The sequence below is a fragment of the Musa acuminata genome, chromosome BXJ1-6 (assembly GCF_036884655.1).
Source record: "Musa acuminata AAA Group cultivar baxijiao chromosome BXJ1-6, Cavendish_Baxijiao_AAA, whole genome shotgun sequence".
Lineage (NCBI taxonomy): Eukaryota > Viridiplantae > Streptophyta > Magnoliopsida > Zingiberales > Musaceae > Musa > Musa acuminata.
The window spans coordinates 34,398,682-34,416,191 of NC_088332.1; the positions used below are offsets into that span (position 1 = coordinate 34,398,682).

The window sequence follows — 17,510 nt, forward strand, 5'->3', positions numbered from 1 at the left end:
GGTATGTATCATTTCGGATCCAGCAAATCCGACTCGACTATCCGGCTGGCAAGTTGATAACAAAGCGATCCGATAATATCCGACCAGCGTCCGATATCGTACTCCTTTCCCAACCCGTGTCGGTATCGAACCCAATGTATTTGCTGGGTTAGATTGGATCCATCGCGACGAGCCGGATCTCGTCGGTGTCGAACCCAATGTATACACGACCGGAAATACGAATTCCTTCATACCAACTCTCTTAAACAAACGGTCAAAGGAACGAGTAAAAGGAAATCTCTTGGGACTGGGAAGAAGAGCATAATTCCTTAATTAGTAGCTGTTCTTCGAGAGGAAGAGCAGGTAACAAGTTGTCACATGCCAACTCTCTTAAACAACAATGGCATGACATACAGCTGACGCATCTGGCCATCCCTTCTTACCACAGTCGGTAACAAGTTATAACATCAGTAGGCAGCATGTCGGGTGTGTTCAAATCTTGAAATAACAAAGCCAAAAATAATAGTTACATCTCTAGTAAACAAGTACATGCGTTCGGAATCTGAAAAAAAGAAAAAAGAAAATGTATTATGATCTAGATAGAAATATTTGCCAAAAAACCATATTCTACCGATACAGAATGGGTCATAGAATGTTAAAAATTGCAAACCTTGTCATAACAGCAGATCGCGTATCCTGACAGGTCTTTTGACTGCGTTTGTGAAACCCTGCAATAATCACATTGAAAGGATTCACAAACAAATCAAAAGATTAGATTTTCTTTCAAGTTGCATGTAGACTAAATAAGGTGAGTGCTGCCATGCTTTTTTAAGTGGTCTAATGTAAGGAAACGAAAGGAAGAGAGTTCCCCATGGTTCTGGGTATTTTCATAGTAACAATAATGTAAGAAAACAAAATGAAGCCCCTCAAGAATGTTTGTGAATAAAGACTTCCCCCATGGCATTTCACAGTCCAAAGCAAAAGATTTACATGACAGATAAAGCAATAACATGTCAAGTCTTTAGCAACATATCCAACTGGGCCATAGCAAGAACATGTTTGATAATGCACCTAAGAAATACATAAATTTTCAGTGTCCCCTATTTCACAGTGTAGATTGCCATTAGCCTTATCCAGACTCAATATCATTCTATGCATTTCCATTTCCTGATTCTTTCCACATCTCCAAAAAATATTAACCTGACATTCGTCCTATTCGACCTTTAAGACTATGACATGTTGTGCAAGCCATTGTTCCCCACTTTACAAATTTAACCCATTGGACCATTCAACCCTGAGGATCAACTGTCATTTAAACTGTTCTCTGCAAAAATCAGAGAACAGCCACAACAAACTGTATTGACTAGTAAATTATTGGAATAGGAATAAACGCTTTGCACGATAACTTGAACATATGAAGGTTTAGAAATAGATTCTTAGGTGAGTGTGGAACCAAAGATTGCTCAACAAGGATAGATTTCTAATGCTATTCACTTCTAGATATGGATTGATATCTGAAGATGCAGAAGACTAGAGAATCTAAGTTCACCAAAGGAGTTATTTACTTCATCATTTACACTGAAAAACATATCAGAACAAAGTTCCATATTAAATGAGATATAAGAATCACTGTGTATACCTCATTGTATTTGAAGATTAATGGACGTGAATCTCTTTCAATAGTTGCTACCTCTTGTAAAGCCTCTCCAGAAACATTGGAGTTTGTGTTGCTTCCTTTTCTAAACCTGCAGTTGTAAAACATTAATTAGTACAAGGAGGCAATTTTATCATTCCATAGTAATCTACTTAGTTTTAACTTAATATGTGTGTACTGTTTCCTGATTAGTTTAGTCCATCAAACTCTGAAATGAACAGCATACCCATTCTTACATAAGAAAACTAACCTCTTTGCATAGAATATATTTCCTATATGTATACAAGTAAACTAGAAAATTACCTATCAAAGAAACTATATGAATCCTTTGAAGACTTCTTTGAAGCTCCCGGAGCTTTTAAATTCAAGCCACGAGAAAGAAATTTCTTGCCTTCTGGAACTGAAACTGAGCTACAGATGGCTACATTTTGCCTCTGACCTAAAAGCACTTTTGATTTGTGGTCCCCCCTATTAGATGTAACTGAAGTAGCATTCATAACAGGTGTAGCTTCCGCACTTACATTGGCAAGGGCCAGGTTGCCATTGTTGCGTTGATCATATAGATTGATGTTTTTGGCAGTGCTTTCTCGTAGAATTCGATGTTTATCAGCCTGTAATGTCATGTATCAGCACTAATAGAAATCCACAGGAGAGATTCCACTTACACATTTGCTTCTATCATTCAAGAACACCAAGTGAAAAATTAAGTAGGTATAAGGAAAAAAGAAAATCAGGTTATGAGAAATCTATGAATATCCAGATTAATGCAAACATGATCTATCTGACATGACAAAGATCAGGTTATGGAAAAGTCTTTGAATAAAACATCCAGGTTACTTTCCCATTTTTGCAAACATAATCTAACATGATAAAATCCATTTCCACAAAGCTTCAAGAATTGGATATACTAGTTCCACTATTTGCCAGCAATTTTGGAAATATGAACACTCAATAGGATGATTAATCTCATACTGATGTTATTGAGACCCACCTCATGCACCAAAATCTGCTTCATAGCTCCAGATAGTCCAAAATGCTGAGACTGGTATTCCTGTTATTATCACTCAGACATTAAATATGGGGAGCTAACTTCTAATCATAATGCATAAACTACAACAGAATCAAAACAAACCTTAAAGTTCACATAATCATGAAGTGGGGGGTCAAGAGATAATGGTACAGCATTAGTAGTTGCTCCATATCTTTGAGTCTTTTCTGGAAGCTCAGGTTTTGAATTTCTATATGTTATGGAGAAACAAACCATCGTATCCACAAGTTGGCATAGATCATCTTTTTCTCTTTCTGACAATAGATGCAATGCCACCTGGTAAAAGTTTGAAAAACTTATGAAAAACATGAAAAAGGATGAAACTACTCCAATCTAATTGATAAAAGACATGTGCAGTGAAAGATCCCGATAGTGTTATGTTGCTGAGTCCAAAGTAAACTATACTAGTAATAGTTTCCAGATCTTAATGCAAAATGCATGCCAGTATAAAAGCTGCTATAATACCTCTAGCTGCAAGTTTGGAAATTCTTCTTGTTTTTTGAAGCACAAGCACACACATTCAGTGAACTGAACATGAGCACACACTTTTGCATGGGCTCTAAACTGCTCAAACTGCTCACCTGACCATGGGCCACAGAAGGCCAGCATGGCTGACATGTTATAGGAACACACCATGGCCTGAACCAAAGCTTGGCCCATGCCTGTTCCGAGATAGAGGTCTGCATCACATGGCCTAAGCTCGGCCAGAACCAGCAACATGTTGGGCTATCTTAAGCATGTTGGTCTATCCCATTACAGTTGAGCCTCTAGTCATTAATAGAAGTCCTACCAATTAGAAGCTGATCAGGTTTACTCAAGCTGATAGCATTAACCAGGACCAATAACCATCCTAATACCAGTTGATTCAACTGATTCTGATAGAATGTCACCTGATCCTGGTCAATTTAGAGAAATGATACTTTTAACCTATTTGGCTGATCTAGACATTCTAAACCATGGTTTGGTCCATGGCATGTTATTTCACCAATGACTCAGTGACATGAGAATTTGTTAGGTCAGTGGTCATTTCGGTTTTCAGATTATATATTAAATCGAATCATGGTTCAAGCTTTGAAAGAAACAAAAGGTAATCTGGTGACTGAATATTTTTAGATTGCATATATGGAATATTTTTAATTTATTATCTTCATAGTTTAAAAAACTCCATTAGTAATATTCTGTAGACGCATTTGCCTGAGATACATTCAGATTCATCAGCCATCCTAAAAGCTTTCTTCCATCTGCTAAGGTATTGAAAAGATGACAAATTATTGTAGATGATAATAAAAAAAAGACATATGCTTGTATTACTTCCATAATCTATTGACTTCTACCAGTAATCCAAAGTAATACACTAATCCAAGCAAATAAATTGACGTCGGATTATGAAAACTACTGGGTAAATTTTTATTTTTAGTATGCCTTTTTCTTGGTCTCCATCTTTTTTTGGCAAAAGCAGCAACCATAGGTTGGGTACAGTAAAAAAAGAAAATAGGGAACTTACTGGTCTCAGAGTTGGTGGTGATAGAATATGTAACAGTGGAGAAACAACATCTTCCACAAAAGACTTAGTCAATAGATGCCTAGAAATCAATGGTGATATCTTGCTTATCCATGTCTTCAGTGATTCTTTTTTCTCTGCAAGCAGTGCTCGAAATCTGGAATGTTTGAAATTATTCAATAACTATAAACTGCAATGTGAAGAAACAGCTGCGTTTAGAGGAAGCACCTATGGTAAGTCCTTGGCCATTCAATGTTTGGCTTCTCGACTTGTGCTATCAGGTGGCCCATAGCTATGGCAATGGGAGGTTGGTAAGCTGTGACAGAATAACGCAACCCATCAATTCAGTTACAAAATTGTCAAAGCTAACTTAAAGTTCAAGAGCAATCTGACCATGGAGAGACATTTGTTGAGTTCTCAAAACATAACGAAGCACCGAATCAGAAACACCAAGTAGGTTAAGACATTTGACCTTCATATTGTCAAAGTAAGAGTAAGTTCTGTAGTTCAAGTATACAAGAAACCAGGTACATAAATGTCAAAAATCCTACTGAAAATGACAGCTGAGATGAACTCACAGTTTTTCTCATCATTGGATCATGGTAAGAGAGCCGCAGAAAATTTTCATGGATACCATCCATAGTCAGTTCATATTCACCACTAGTGAAGTTATCATTGTTAGATCTTAAAATAAAATATACAAAACTGCCAAAATAAATTTAAGGATCCATTATTTTACCGGTTAGAAATCAGGGAGTATGTAAAATCAAAAGCACCATGTTCACTGCAGCCATTGATGAGTTTTGTTTCACCCTTTGATTTTCTCTTCTGAAAAACCTACATTTAAAAGAAACTCATCAGCAACAGCTCAAAAGAAAAAGCCCATGAATAATATAAACATGTCAACAATTACAGTGAAAATAAGAGACAAGTTACCTCTTTCCATACATCAGTAACACTTCTTGTCATGTCCTTCCGGCCAACAACTTGGGAACCAAGCTCCAACTGGCTAAAACAATACTTCAGTGATATGAACTATTTACCACCAAGAAAGTTTGTTCCAGACAAAAAAGAACATTTTGACTTACAATGTTGAGCGCCTCTTTCTTCTTGTTCAGAAATTGAAGTGTGTTTAAGCAAGATCTTATATCACAATCTGCAGACAAAAACATACAAATAAACAAGTGTTCTATCCGAAGTTCCATTTCCATGTCAAATGAGCAAAGCTTTGGATTGAATGGCAACTCAGGAGCAGACAAATATTCTGACACCATACTGGTTTTTATCCATCTCCTTGATTGTTTGTTCATAAGATTTGATACATGTGCAGTTACCACACCCGATCTATTGTACTGGTTAAGTAAATGGACAATTAGATGACTTTGGCTGATGTTTATACATTGCATCTTTTAACAACAGTTGAATTAGGAACTCACTGAAAGTACCCTGAAGAAATCTTAAACTTGCAAGAGAGTAAAGAGAGAATATTTAAAGAATTAAGTATTAGGGGAGTCAAAAGTTATAACTAGTAGAAAGTTCCCAGTTTACCTTTCTGGGTCAAAATTTTTAAATTGTAAAATACCATATCCTCATCATCAATTGAAAAACTATGATGATGTATGTTCTTTTCTGTGTTGTGGTCAGTGCAGAACAAGTACCCATGTAAGAAACTAGGAGATCTTGCAAGCTCATTAAAAAACTGCTTTGTAGTCAGGTCAGAACAATATGACATAGAAAAGCATTAAGCATTCCTTGATAAATGACATTTTTCATACATGAAAACAAACATGAAATAACATGATGGCATTCTGTGATTGAATACTGTAGTTTCTGAATTATACAACAGACAGGAATCTATGGCATTATTTGCAACGATGCTTGCAAACAAAGTGAGAACTTAGAATGATGATCTAAATAGCATGTCTGAGAAAATGATGGTTACCAGGAAAAAATTGACAAAAAAACTAAATAAATGATTAATCAACTAGCAAATCAGCAAAAACAAAACAACCACAGAGGCATATAATCATGACAAATCATATATTCTCGACTTTGTCTGGCTTCCATAGGGAACCTCAGTCAACGTGTAGTGTGGATGGGCTATCTTCAAAAGCAAAATCCTCCTCATTTGTAAAATTGGTTGTCATTATCAATTTATTTACATTTACATAGAAGACAACTCACAAGTATTGCTACCAAGCAAAAAGTTGATGATGAATACAAATAAACACAAGCTTCCGTAAACCAAAAAGAAAAAGCAAGAAAGCTTACCTGTATATTCAGCAAGTGCAGAAAGGGCACTTCTATTTGTCCTTAATCCTTCTCTTTCACATATAAATTTAAGCCTATCATGAGTAAACTCTTAGACGTGCAGTTTGTTTGTCAAAGGATAAAAAAAAAGAAATACTTAAGAATTAATGGCATGTAAATTATATTAAAGACAAAACAGAGTGCTAACATCATTCAAGAATTCTTCCAAGTTCACCAACCTATTCACAACACGGCTAACCGTTGGTTGCATGAACATGTGCACCCTGTAAAGCAAAAAAAAATATGTTCCTTGTCAAAATACGGCAACATCTTTTGTCTCAATAGCAGATACATACAAATATTATTGTTCCATGTTAAAGAATAGCATCCGTGCTGATACAAAGACAGACTCACTTGGCCACTTGACGTAGTGCTCTCAACGCTGGTGCATAAACATCATTGCATATGCAAATTACCTAATGAGGTATCCGATATTAAATCATGAAGAACCAAATGAAAATGAAAGCATCAAGTCAAAATCCTATTCTCACAGGTCTACACAGCATGGTTGTCTTGTGTCCTTTTCTTGACGAATTCTTTCCTGGTGTGGCTTCGTTAGCAGCATTTTCCTTATCAACAATGGATTTCTTTTCAGCAGATATCTATAAGAATAAGAAAGAATTACTCTTTCAGATAGGTATGAAACACAGGAATCTGCAACAGAAAGTTCTTAGAATCCTGAATGAACTGTAATATGCAAGAATTGTACATGAAAATTCATATCTGATACAGGGCTTCAATTAATTTAAGTTTGATTGCTGTATGACTAATTCCTGATTTACCTATGTTCTTCCATTCTCCTCAGTGTTCTGCTTATTGTCTACCTTGTGGTTCTCAATTCATTTATGGGTCTTCTTCCTCTTTATAACCCAGTACTATCTCATAAAGTTGGTCACGGCACATCATTGCTACTCCATACTTCAGTATTGATAATATATAAGAATTTATAAGCAAAGATTTAATACCAAGAAAATACATACCATTTTCAGAATGACATCAACTGCACCTTTTCCTTCACCTAGTGCCCCATCAATTTCGTCAATGATCTGCAAATAAACAACAAAAATTACCTTGGAAGAAGCAGTTTATGACAAGGTAAGGTTAAACTTACCAAACACTTAGGCTTTGAGTGAGGCATGACAGAATTCATCTGTATTACATCAAGAACTTTTGACTCGATCATAGAAGCAGAACGATCATCACTAGCATTAATCTGCAAAGCAGTATTTATTAACTTTACTAGTGCTTTGCATCTTGCAAGAAGAAGCAAAATGGTCATCATAATCTGCAAAACACTACTTGTTCTACTTGTGCTTCTTTGCAAGAAGCCTAATAAAAAAACTATCCATGTTTAGATTCATGTTCGTAAGATCTAACAAAGTTTTACACTGATTATCAGTTGTCCAATGCAAGCACCTCCCCTTCTGGACTTGGAAATAGTGGTGAAAAAGATTTAAAAATACAAATGAGCCTGACAATAATTTATCATAATTCCTAAAAATAGTATGCATTATAGTTAATAAAGAGATGAATTTAATTGTCTTTTCTAGACCAACATCCACTTCGAAGTTTACATGTGTTCCCGTATGAAACATGTGATGACCTATCAATCCTCGCACAAACCATTTTGGTCAACCCAACATGTTTAAATTGCAAATCAGGAATGATTGAGGCTTAATCGCCTGCTAGCATTTCAGGCTGGGTTCGTCCAGCACATCTTGACCAAACAAAGTATGATTAGTTCTCTTGGACCATCCCTGTCGATGAGAGATCACCAAGCCAAAGAAGAAATATTCATCACCCAGTCCACAAGTAAAAAAGAGATGGCTCAGTGCATAAGACTTTCACCAATGTGGGTTCTAAGGTCAATATACAAACCTTAACCTATGAACAGAGAAGTCACATAACTTAATTCTAGTCAATAAGTCCACAGGCAGAAACTACAAACAGATTGGGTCTTCAGATGGTAATTACACCACCAACATTAAGCTATTAGGACTCTAGAGAAAGGTTCATGAGATCAACCATCCACATTACTGATTTGACTGTTTTGATCGACCATCCACAATATTAATTTGACTGCTAAGGAAGGTTTGCAATACCACCTGGTACATTCCGTACAAGCAGTATTTACCGATCCGACAAGTTACCGGTACATGGACCAAAAGATAAACCGGTTGGTAACCCACTTGTCTGGTGCATCGTGGTATAAGCTTTGCCCCAGGCAGTTTCTTCTTTTTGGTTTTTTTTCAATCTTTTTCAAGTTTTTTTCAAAACTCTGTATTTACAGGTGTACTGAGTGTCAGTACACCGGTAGATTATTGGTCCAAGCCCTGACCATAACAGCATTGGTAGACAAAATTACTAACCTTGCTGCTAACCGAAGTCTAAAAATGTGATCTCTGAAAAAAAAAAGGCAGAATTTGTTCAGCAGCAAGGTAACTTCATTACAACTAAAGCATCATGGCCTACATAATTGTTGCAGTCACTCTTCACACAAAGGTAATACTGAATGCAACTGAACAGCCTATATACCCTGCTATGGTCTCAAGCACTGGGCTACCTGTTCATTCTTATATGTGAAACAAAATTGTATATCTTGAAGTCTAGACGGCTCAGTTTGTCACAAAATGAAATAACTTATGGTACCAAATGACAAATCCAATTTAACTGGCGAATTTCTCAATATCTTTGTTGAGAAATATACAGCCTAAAATTGGTGCTTGTTGGCAAGAAGATCTACATACCTGAAATGGATAAGAGCCCATACCTCAAGAACATGATATCCACAATGCTTAGCAGCTATATGTGCAAGTGTAGTCTTCCCAAGGCCTGGTGGACCACATAGCAGAAGCACCTAATGTTCAAACATGATCATCCACAATGATGTCAGAAACCAAATGAGCATTGAAAACCTATAAAGGTGTTTAATGTAGCACATAGTCTTCATGCAGTACTCAGTGTGTGAAGAACAAAAGGATTTTTAAAACAGTAATCAGCAAAGTACAAGCATAAAGAAATTATTTGCAGAACAATGCATTTCATGTTTCAGGTTTGGTTATCTTGTTCTTAGTTTCAGACAAACATCTTGAAAAATGAAAAATTTTCTTAAATGTTTCAATACATTTCAATCAATATGAATATCAGATATCTATTTTCAGCAGGTGAAATTTATCACAATTCATCAGAAACTGTTCGATAGTTATTTTTAGCAGCCTTTGATTTAGTAATGTATATTTCTCGATGCATCACTACAAGTTTTACAGATACACTTAAGCCTGTTGGCTATTGAAATGATTATTGAAACCACTTTAATTCTAGTGAACCTCCACATTTTGATAAGGTATTCAAACTTCATATTAATATTTCTGATAAGCAGTTTTTTAAATGCTATAGCAGGCCCTAGGCCACTTGTTGGCTAATATATTTGGTACTTTTCACATAGAAGACTAAGGCACTATTGAAAGTAGAAAAGACAATAAAAAGAGGTTAAAGGAAAGAGACAAAAATTTAAGTTGAATTCTGACATTTTGTCATCAAATCATGGATATTTAAATGATGACACCTAAGAAGCATAGAGAGGGACACAGGACATAGACGTGTTCAGCCACAACACGACACGAACATGGACACGAGACACGATACGGACATGTGTCAGACACGAGCAGGTGTTGGACACAGACATGGACACGTTTCCTGCCGTGTCAATAATGTATCATGTCGGACACGGATACGTCCACCAAAAGCACGTGTCAGTGCTTCAAAGGCACACTCAGCCCACATAAGTCATGTTGCTCAGCATGGTAATCTGTGAAGATGAAACCTCAATCAATTAGAAATTAGGAGTCACCAATAAATGTTTAGAATATTCATTTTGGAGAAAATAAGTTGTATTATCTAAGAAGAATATTAATAAATAAGCTTCTACAAAAGACAAAAGTGCATCCAAGTTTCATATTAGAGAAGATAAAAAGGTCCTAACACTTTGTTCTTCTTAATCAATCTGTAGCCAAATATTGAAACTTTGTTGGATCTTATACAGTGATTTAAAAAGCTCTAGGAGTCAAAATGTGTCAAGGTCCCAAAACGCCCGAGGCACTAGACGCTCGCCCAGGCGAAGCGAGGCGCTCTAAAATATTAAAATATAAAAATATATAATATAATTAATAAATATAATTATTTAAATAAAAATATGATATTAAATTAAAAACAAAGATTAGCAATGTTAAAATCTAAATAGTATATTATTAATCTAATAAATAAAGATTATTTTGAATAGTAATTAATAATCTACTATTAATAGTATATTTATTGTTAACAGCAATGGGGAAGAGTAGAGATCGAAGAAATCGCGATGAGAAGTCGCGATGAAAAGCTGAGTCGCAGGCAAGCAGCAGATAACAGCAGAAGCTGCAGAATTGCAGACAACATGAGGCAGCGAACAATAGCAGTGACAGCAAAGTCATGTCGCGGACAACAACGACAGACAACAAATAGCAACGAAAGCTAAGGAGACTCAATCGGCGACAGAGGAGTCAACAGGAGAAACCGTAGGCGGCAGAGGCAAAGGGAGAAATCGTCAGCGGTGAACACAGAGGAAGAATTCGTCAACGACGAAAACAGAGAGAGAAGCATGCGTAGGGTTGGGAGTCAGGGTCACATGCTAATATAACTGCATGCATTAGTTGATTCAATCGAACCAACTAACGTAAATTTAAGTGATTCGGTCGCCTTATATCAATCGAGCACTCACCCAAAGCGTCCGGTGCTTGGGCTCGGGCGAGCGCCCAAGCATTGCCTCATTGAAGCGCGCTGCCTAGCCCTTAAACGAGGCGCTTGGGCCTCGCCTCGCCCAAGCACGTAGGCGAGCGCCCAAGCACCTTTTTAAATCATTGATCTTATATAACAAATCTTGTATGTCAAAGAGGCAAGAACTCCAAAATATTTTTAAATTCTCTGATAATTAACAAAGATACAATGACCAAAATTTTTGGTTAGTGCTATGATTGGTCCATGCATGTAAAAAATCATTATTAACAAATTGATCTTCTGACTGTAGTATGATTCTTCTAGCAAATCCATGATGCAAACTGACTTTAGATGGAAAAGTAACACACCAGGTAAGAAAATCTTATGCTTGCCACCTCAGATCTAGGATAACAATATCACATTAATCCTATATAGGAGACATTCTCGGATTTTGTTATCTTGAATCCAATTCAATTCTTCTAGATTTCTAACATATCTCCCATCAGAGTGTTGTGAAGAATGGCTTGGTATATGATACAATAATGTAAATCTGCTGTTACAAGAATGTAAATGTTTGAACATGATCCTAAGGCCAAAAGAAATTAAATATATTATTTTAATCATCTAGATAAAAAACTTTGACCAACCTTCTGTTCTGGTGGGTGATTGAATATGGACTTTCTGCTCCATGATTCAAGCATGCCTTCTCCATCTAAGAAATTTGAAGTCTTAAGGTATTGATTGCTCAAAGGAGGACCCTTATTTTTGTGAGAGAAACTTCTATGGCCAACGAACCTCCGATGTTGAACAACTGAAGAATGAAGCCTTAAGGCAGATAAAACTTCATCCTCAGTAGCCCTAATCTGAGATCCAAATACAGAAGAATCCCATTGCTTCAACCATAGAAGTACCTGTTAAAAGTAGGAACAGTCCAAAATAAGTCCCAACTAAGCTCAATATGAAGCAAAAAAACTCTGGTTTGTTCAAAACAAGGTAACTGAACTTCACTAATCTATTTATGTTTTACCTCACGATTTGTCCGTTCATCACTTAGAAGCTCCTTAAAGGAACTAGGTGCATATTTCTCTACCCAAAGTTGCTCATCAACCATGTGAGGTATTGCATGAGTTGGCTGATCTCGTGATCCAAGACTGTCTTGCAAAGCCTTCATGATGATTATAAAAAATTTGAAAACAGATGTAGTCAAATCTTAATAGAGAAGTGTATAATAAAAGGTACATAGAGGAACATTAAAATAGATTTTAGCATCAACATGCAATCAATTCCTGCTTAGCACTAACATAATCCATCTTTGTTTATGATACAGGATCATTATTCTTTATGACAGCAAGTCAGGGATTCCAGAAGGGCATTAGGCATCAAGCATGATTTCTGTGAAGTGAAGATCATGAAAATGAACAAAAGTTTTCGACTATAAAATATAAATAATAAAGGTAGGATTTAGGATTAAAGGTTGTTCAAGTGAGATAATATGCACATAAGTTGGATGAGAGAGAGAGAGATAGAGATAGAGAGAAAGAGAGAGAGAGGAGAGTGAGACTTTAAAACAGCATTTTTCTTTGTTAAAAGATATTCCTTAAGGTAGCACTCTAGAGAACAATTTGATGTCTCACTCAAAAGAATATAAATTGCTTATCCGTTTACACTCAAGAGATATCATAATTATTTATCAGTGTGTTTCAATTTTTATTTGTTATCTGCCTACTTTAGCATTAATAGTGGCCAGAAAAAAATCCTGTTATAATTATAGTAATTCATTTATATTTTGTTGATAAAGTAGCAGTTGTCAAGTTTCTTGTAAGAACTTAACAAACTTAGCACTGACTATATCTACCATAAACCATATATCTACTATGTTACTCTTGTGAAAAAGAATAACGATGACAAATTCATAGATTTATTATCAACAGTAGGATTGTCAAAACATCTATACCTTCGCTAAAGCTTCTTCCTCTGCCTTTTTGCTTAATATACTTATAGGTTCCAAAAGAAGGCCTGCAAAAAGATTAATTTAAAGGAGTCACTGATATTGTTAGAGTTCGAGCAATGTTATCAGTCTAGTTAAAGTCTATATAAACATAAGATAATGAGCCTAGCAAGCAAGCATATAGAAGACCAAAATAGCATGATGCAATACTAACTAAATTTTAAGAAGATTTGCCACCAATCCAAGAAGCATATTGTGAGTGGTACGGTGGAAAAGGAAACAATGACTAGTTGCTAAGTTTCACCATGATACTACTGAGACTTAACCATGTGGAGTTTCATTTGGAATATCAACAATTTTGCGAGTCTGCTTTAGTTTAAATTGGTAACAAATAGATGATCCAGCCTTGGTTCCCACTTGCACATAATACATACCAAGATCAATTATGTCATGGCAGATGCATATAGCAGTAAAATGACCAATGTATCAAGGGCTGATAAAGAATTTTTGAATGCTTTTACACGGACCTCTTTCTGGCCTCGAAGCCAACACCTTCCCACGGCCTCCACCAATCTCAGCAATGCTCATTTTAGCGTAAACCCTGACTCCAGAGGGCGAGGTCACTGGCATGCACTCCCCATCAATGTCTGTGGCGAATCGGGACAGGATCGTTTCCTCGGCAACAACATCAGGCAGCGAAACATCCGGAACTGATGTGACTCCAACAGTGTCAGAGTCCTTTTGGGGGGAACAGCGGAGCCAATCCTCGTCAGCCTCGTCTTGCAAGGCGAACCTCTTCGCCCCTCTCCCCTCATCAAGAATATGCTTTTGACTGCCTCCCAAGGAGTCTTCGTTCTCCGCGGACCAGAGCCGCTTCTTGGTGGTCTGATGCTGAATGGCCTCGGCTGCCGATCGCTCTGCATATCGGATTAAGCAACAAGATTAAGAAGAAAGACTTGTCCATTGATAAAGGGATAAGGTACAGCGCGTCGGGATCTCATCGAGTGAGATGAATGCGTGAGCGATGCCTGTTACTTCACTTTGTAGGCGATTCTGTTCATCCCCGTCGGCTTCATGGTCGTCGAAAGCGATGGCGGCGGCATCTCCATCGTGTTCCATGGAAAACTCCTCTTCCTCTTCGCCTTCATCGGGGAGGAGAGCGATGGACTCGAGCCACTCGAGTTCTTCGGGTGCTGGGATGTCCATCTCCATCTCCATCTCCATCTCCAATTCCATCCCCATCGCCAAACCCTAAACCAAGAAAGTGGCAAAGAGTCATAGACGAAAACCCACGATAGATCTGAGATCTTTTTGGCGGGAAAGATAAAAGGTCATTATCGGAATTCTATCTTTTGTAGTTTATTTTGTACAGTATTATTAGAACTGCTCGTTATTAATAGGTTTCATGTTTTAAACGTCTGATACATAATTTAATATATTTAAAATAATTAAAATAAACAAACTATAATTTTGAACGAAAATATAATATTTATAAAATTTTTGATTCGATAGTATGAATATATAATATTTATACATTAAAATTTTTTATTTTTAAAAAAAATATATGATAAAAATATAATTCGATCTTCCTATTTTACTATCAATAGTCAAAGTTTTTACTATCTAACTTATTAAATCTCTTCATCTCTCGACATCTAAAATAAATATGCTGAGGAATGATTAGATTTTCATTGTTTGAGTAAATATAGTCTCAATATAAGATAATTTATTGTAAAATTTTAAATATTAAGGTTTTCATTCATCTGTTGATGTATAACTTAAATATTAAAAAATATATTACCATATTATAAGTTAAACATCTGTAATCAACAACTTTTATGCATTTACCCAAGTATTAATTTGATATCGTTGTTCTTGGTTCCCTCTATTGTATTAAGAAATAAATTAACTAAAGGGAAGGGGCAAATTAATATGGGAAATTTGAATTCCAACAATAGTATTTTATATATTTAGCTAACTTAACGGCTATGGAACTTAAATTAATTTATAGTTATGTTTTATATCTGCAATGTGATTGCCAAACAAACCCACGTATCTATCAACTCGTTTTATATAATTTATTTATATATTTTTCTAATTCTTCTCCCTTGTCGATCACCACTATCGTCTGATTTTTTTATTTTTAAATATATGTAAAAAACTAGCTATAAATCCACATAAGGTAAGCCATACATGCTTACACTATTTTAAATAATCAAATAGAAATAGTATAACATTGTTTAAAAATAATCTAATCAAAATATGGGGACTTTAGTTTCGATCACACCTGCATGAACTATTATTATTATTATTATTATTATTATTATTATTATTATTATTATTATTATTATTATTATTATTAATAAATCAATTTTTGGTTATATGCTAATTTAAAGTTAATCAATTTTTTTAACCCAAAAAGTTAAAGACTGATTTGATGTGTAAGCATAAAAACTAAAATCATATTTTTTTATATGATAAATTTTAATTATTAAAATTTAAAATCATATAATGATATATCAAATCTAACATGCGTATCTTTTGATACTATTCATAATACTATATGCAAACATATCATTGTTTTTTATACTATTCATAATACTATATGCAAACATATCGTTGTTTTTTATACTATTCATAATACTATATGCACACATATCATTGTTTGATTCTAAGAAAACAAGAATACTATTCATAATACTATATGAAAACATATAATTGTTTGATTTTAAAAAAATAATAAAAACAACAATGATGATCTATAAAAAGAACTAAACTCATCTTTTCTTCTCTTTATATCATTCATAATATAATATTATAATAAGTGATGGAATAAGGATTAAGAAAAGATAACAATATTATAAATTTTTCATCCATATAGGTTATGTCATGAGCAAATGATATAGGAGAAATAATTATGAAAGTCCCTCGTATTAAAATCATCTCATAAAGAATCATATCATAATTAAACTTCATTTCTATTGGACAATAATCATAATCAAAATCTAATTAGATCTATCATATATCTTACTCAATTAAATAGAATAACATAATATAACATTCTCCCACTTCGTCCATTAATTTATAAGGTATAGAACTTTTTACATAATTAAATTATTAAAAAAATTAAAAATATTTTACACATGGCTATGAATTTTAAAATAAACTAATAAATATAATAAATATAATAATACTTTATTAAGTTAGATTGTCAATAATTATTATATATCATTAATATTATAATATCTTCAATATATCATAACATTGTTAGTCTTTCCTAATATAATTCATAGTAACCCTTATAATTTGTCATATCAAGACAATTCTATTATTACATCCAATCATAATATATATATACATAAATGTGAATATGATAATAGAAACAAATAAGTTTAATTATATAAATAAAAATAGTAATGATAATATTTACTTAAACATGTATCACCTTATATTTTATGGATTGCTCATGAGTCTAATCACAAGAATATGTTCTTTAAATATATTAAATGTAAAGCCTTAGTAAATTGATCAACAATCAATATAATGAAACTTAAGTTCATATTAATTATTTTTTAATTTTTTTTTAACTATTAAGTATTTTATACCATGATATATAGAATCACTGGTATATTTGTTATTCTCAAAAAAAAAAATTACTATGACATGTTACAAAGTATCTTTAATGATTTAGTAATTGAGTCTAACCACATCAAGTCCCAAAATAAAATTTCATAGTTATAAAACTTGATTAGTGACCTCAAAACATGTCATAAAATTAACTTTTATTTTTTGATAATATAATTTACATGGTAAAATAAACTTCCTATTATCGAGACAATTTGTAGAATCAACGTTTAAAAATCTCAGCATTTCAAGCCAATATTGTAGGAAAATCTAGGAGTGACATCATATGCGCAGTAAAATAATAGAAAACAAAAATCCCAAATTTTTCAAAAAAGTGTTCATCATTGTTTAAAGATTGATGCGCAAAAACCCGTAAAACTTGAATCGATGTGTGAGATACTATTTTTACCTAGAGAGATCATATATCCCTAAATTCCTATATATCTATGGGATTAGATGAAGGAGTTCAAGTGTCTTCCTCTCTATCGATGATTCATACAACAGGGCTACGACAACGCTCCTCCAATCATTGCCCAAATCTCCACACTTGTTATCTGAGGTGAATAGGAGGTAGGAACTAGGAAGCCTTTAGCCTATTGTCACGGACTTAGTTGGTTTTGCCTAAGTCGTATAGCACCCTTGCGTGTCCGTCCACAAAGGTCAACCTCCCCGAAGCCTCTCATTGTCTCTTAGGACC

At 34.6% G+C, this 17,510-nt stretch overlaps 1 protein-coding gene across 1 annotated transcript; it reads right to left on the reverse strand.

Moving 5' to 3' along the window:
• Window positions 1-288: 288 nt before the first annotated feature.
• LOC135676721 (uncharacterized) lies at window positions 289-14,456 on the reverse strand. The gene is made up of 25 exons (XM_065188197.1): window positions 14,218-14,456; window positions 13,717-14,106; window positions 13,196-13,257; window positions 12,269-12,406; window positions 11,889-12,152; window positions 9,263-9,349; window positions 7,604-7,705; window positions 7,473-7,538; window positions 6,984-7,094; window positions 6,847-6,908; window positions 6,672-6,716; window positions 6,454-6,527; window positions 5,271-5,338; window positions 5,119-5,187; window positions 4,922-5,019; window positions 4,761-4,842; window positions 4,576-4,654; window positions 4,411-4,498; window positions 4,186-4,339; window positions 2,766-2,957; window positions 2,625-2,684; window positions 1,937-2,244; window positions 1,619-1,724; window positions 650-707; window positions 289-541 (listed from the first exon to the last, which is right to left on the reverse strand). Exons 1-24 carry the CDS (start codon window positions 14,429-14,431, stop codon window positions 654-656), a joined length of 2,973 nt encoding a protein of 990 aa, XP_065044269.1. The 5' UTR covers window positions 14,432-14,456; the 3' UTR covers window positions 289-541; window positions 650-653.
• Window positions 14,457-17,510: the final 3,054 nt, after the last annotated feature.

Coding starts and splice junctions, on each gene's coding strand:
- LOC135676721 (XM_065188197.1), bottom strand. CDS start 14,431: ATGGGGATGGAATTGGAGATGGAGATGGAGATGGAGATGGACATCCCA. Junction 6,528..6,671: donor GTTAGCCGTGTTGTGAATAG/GTTGGTGAACTT, acceptor TACTCATGATAG/GCTTAAATTTATATGTGAAA. Junction 4,340..4,410: donor TGGCCAAGGACTTACCATAG/GTGCTTCCTCTA, acceptor CAAACATTCCAG/ATTTCGAGCACTGCTTGCAG.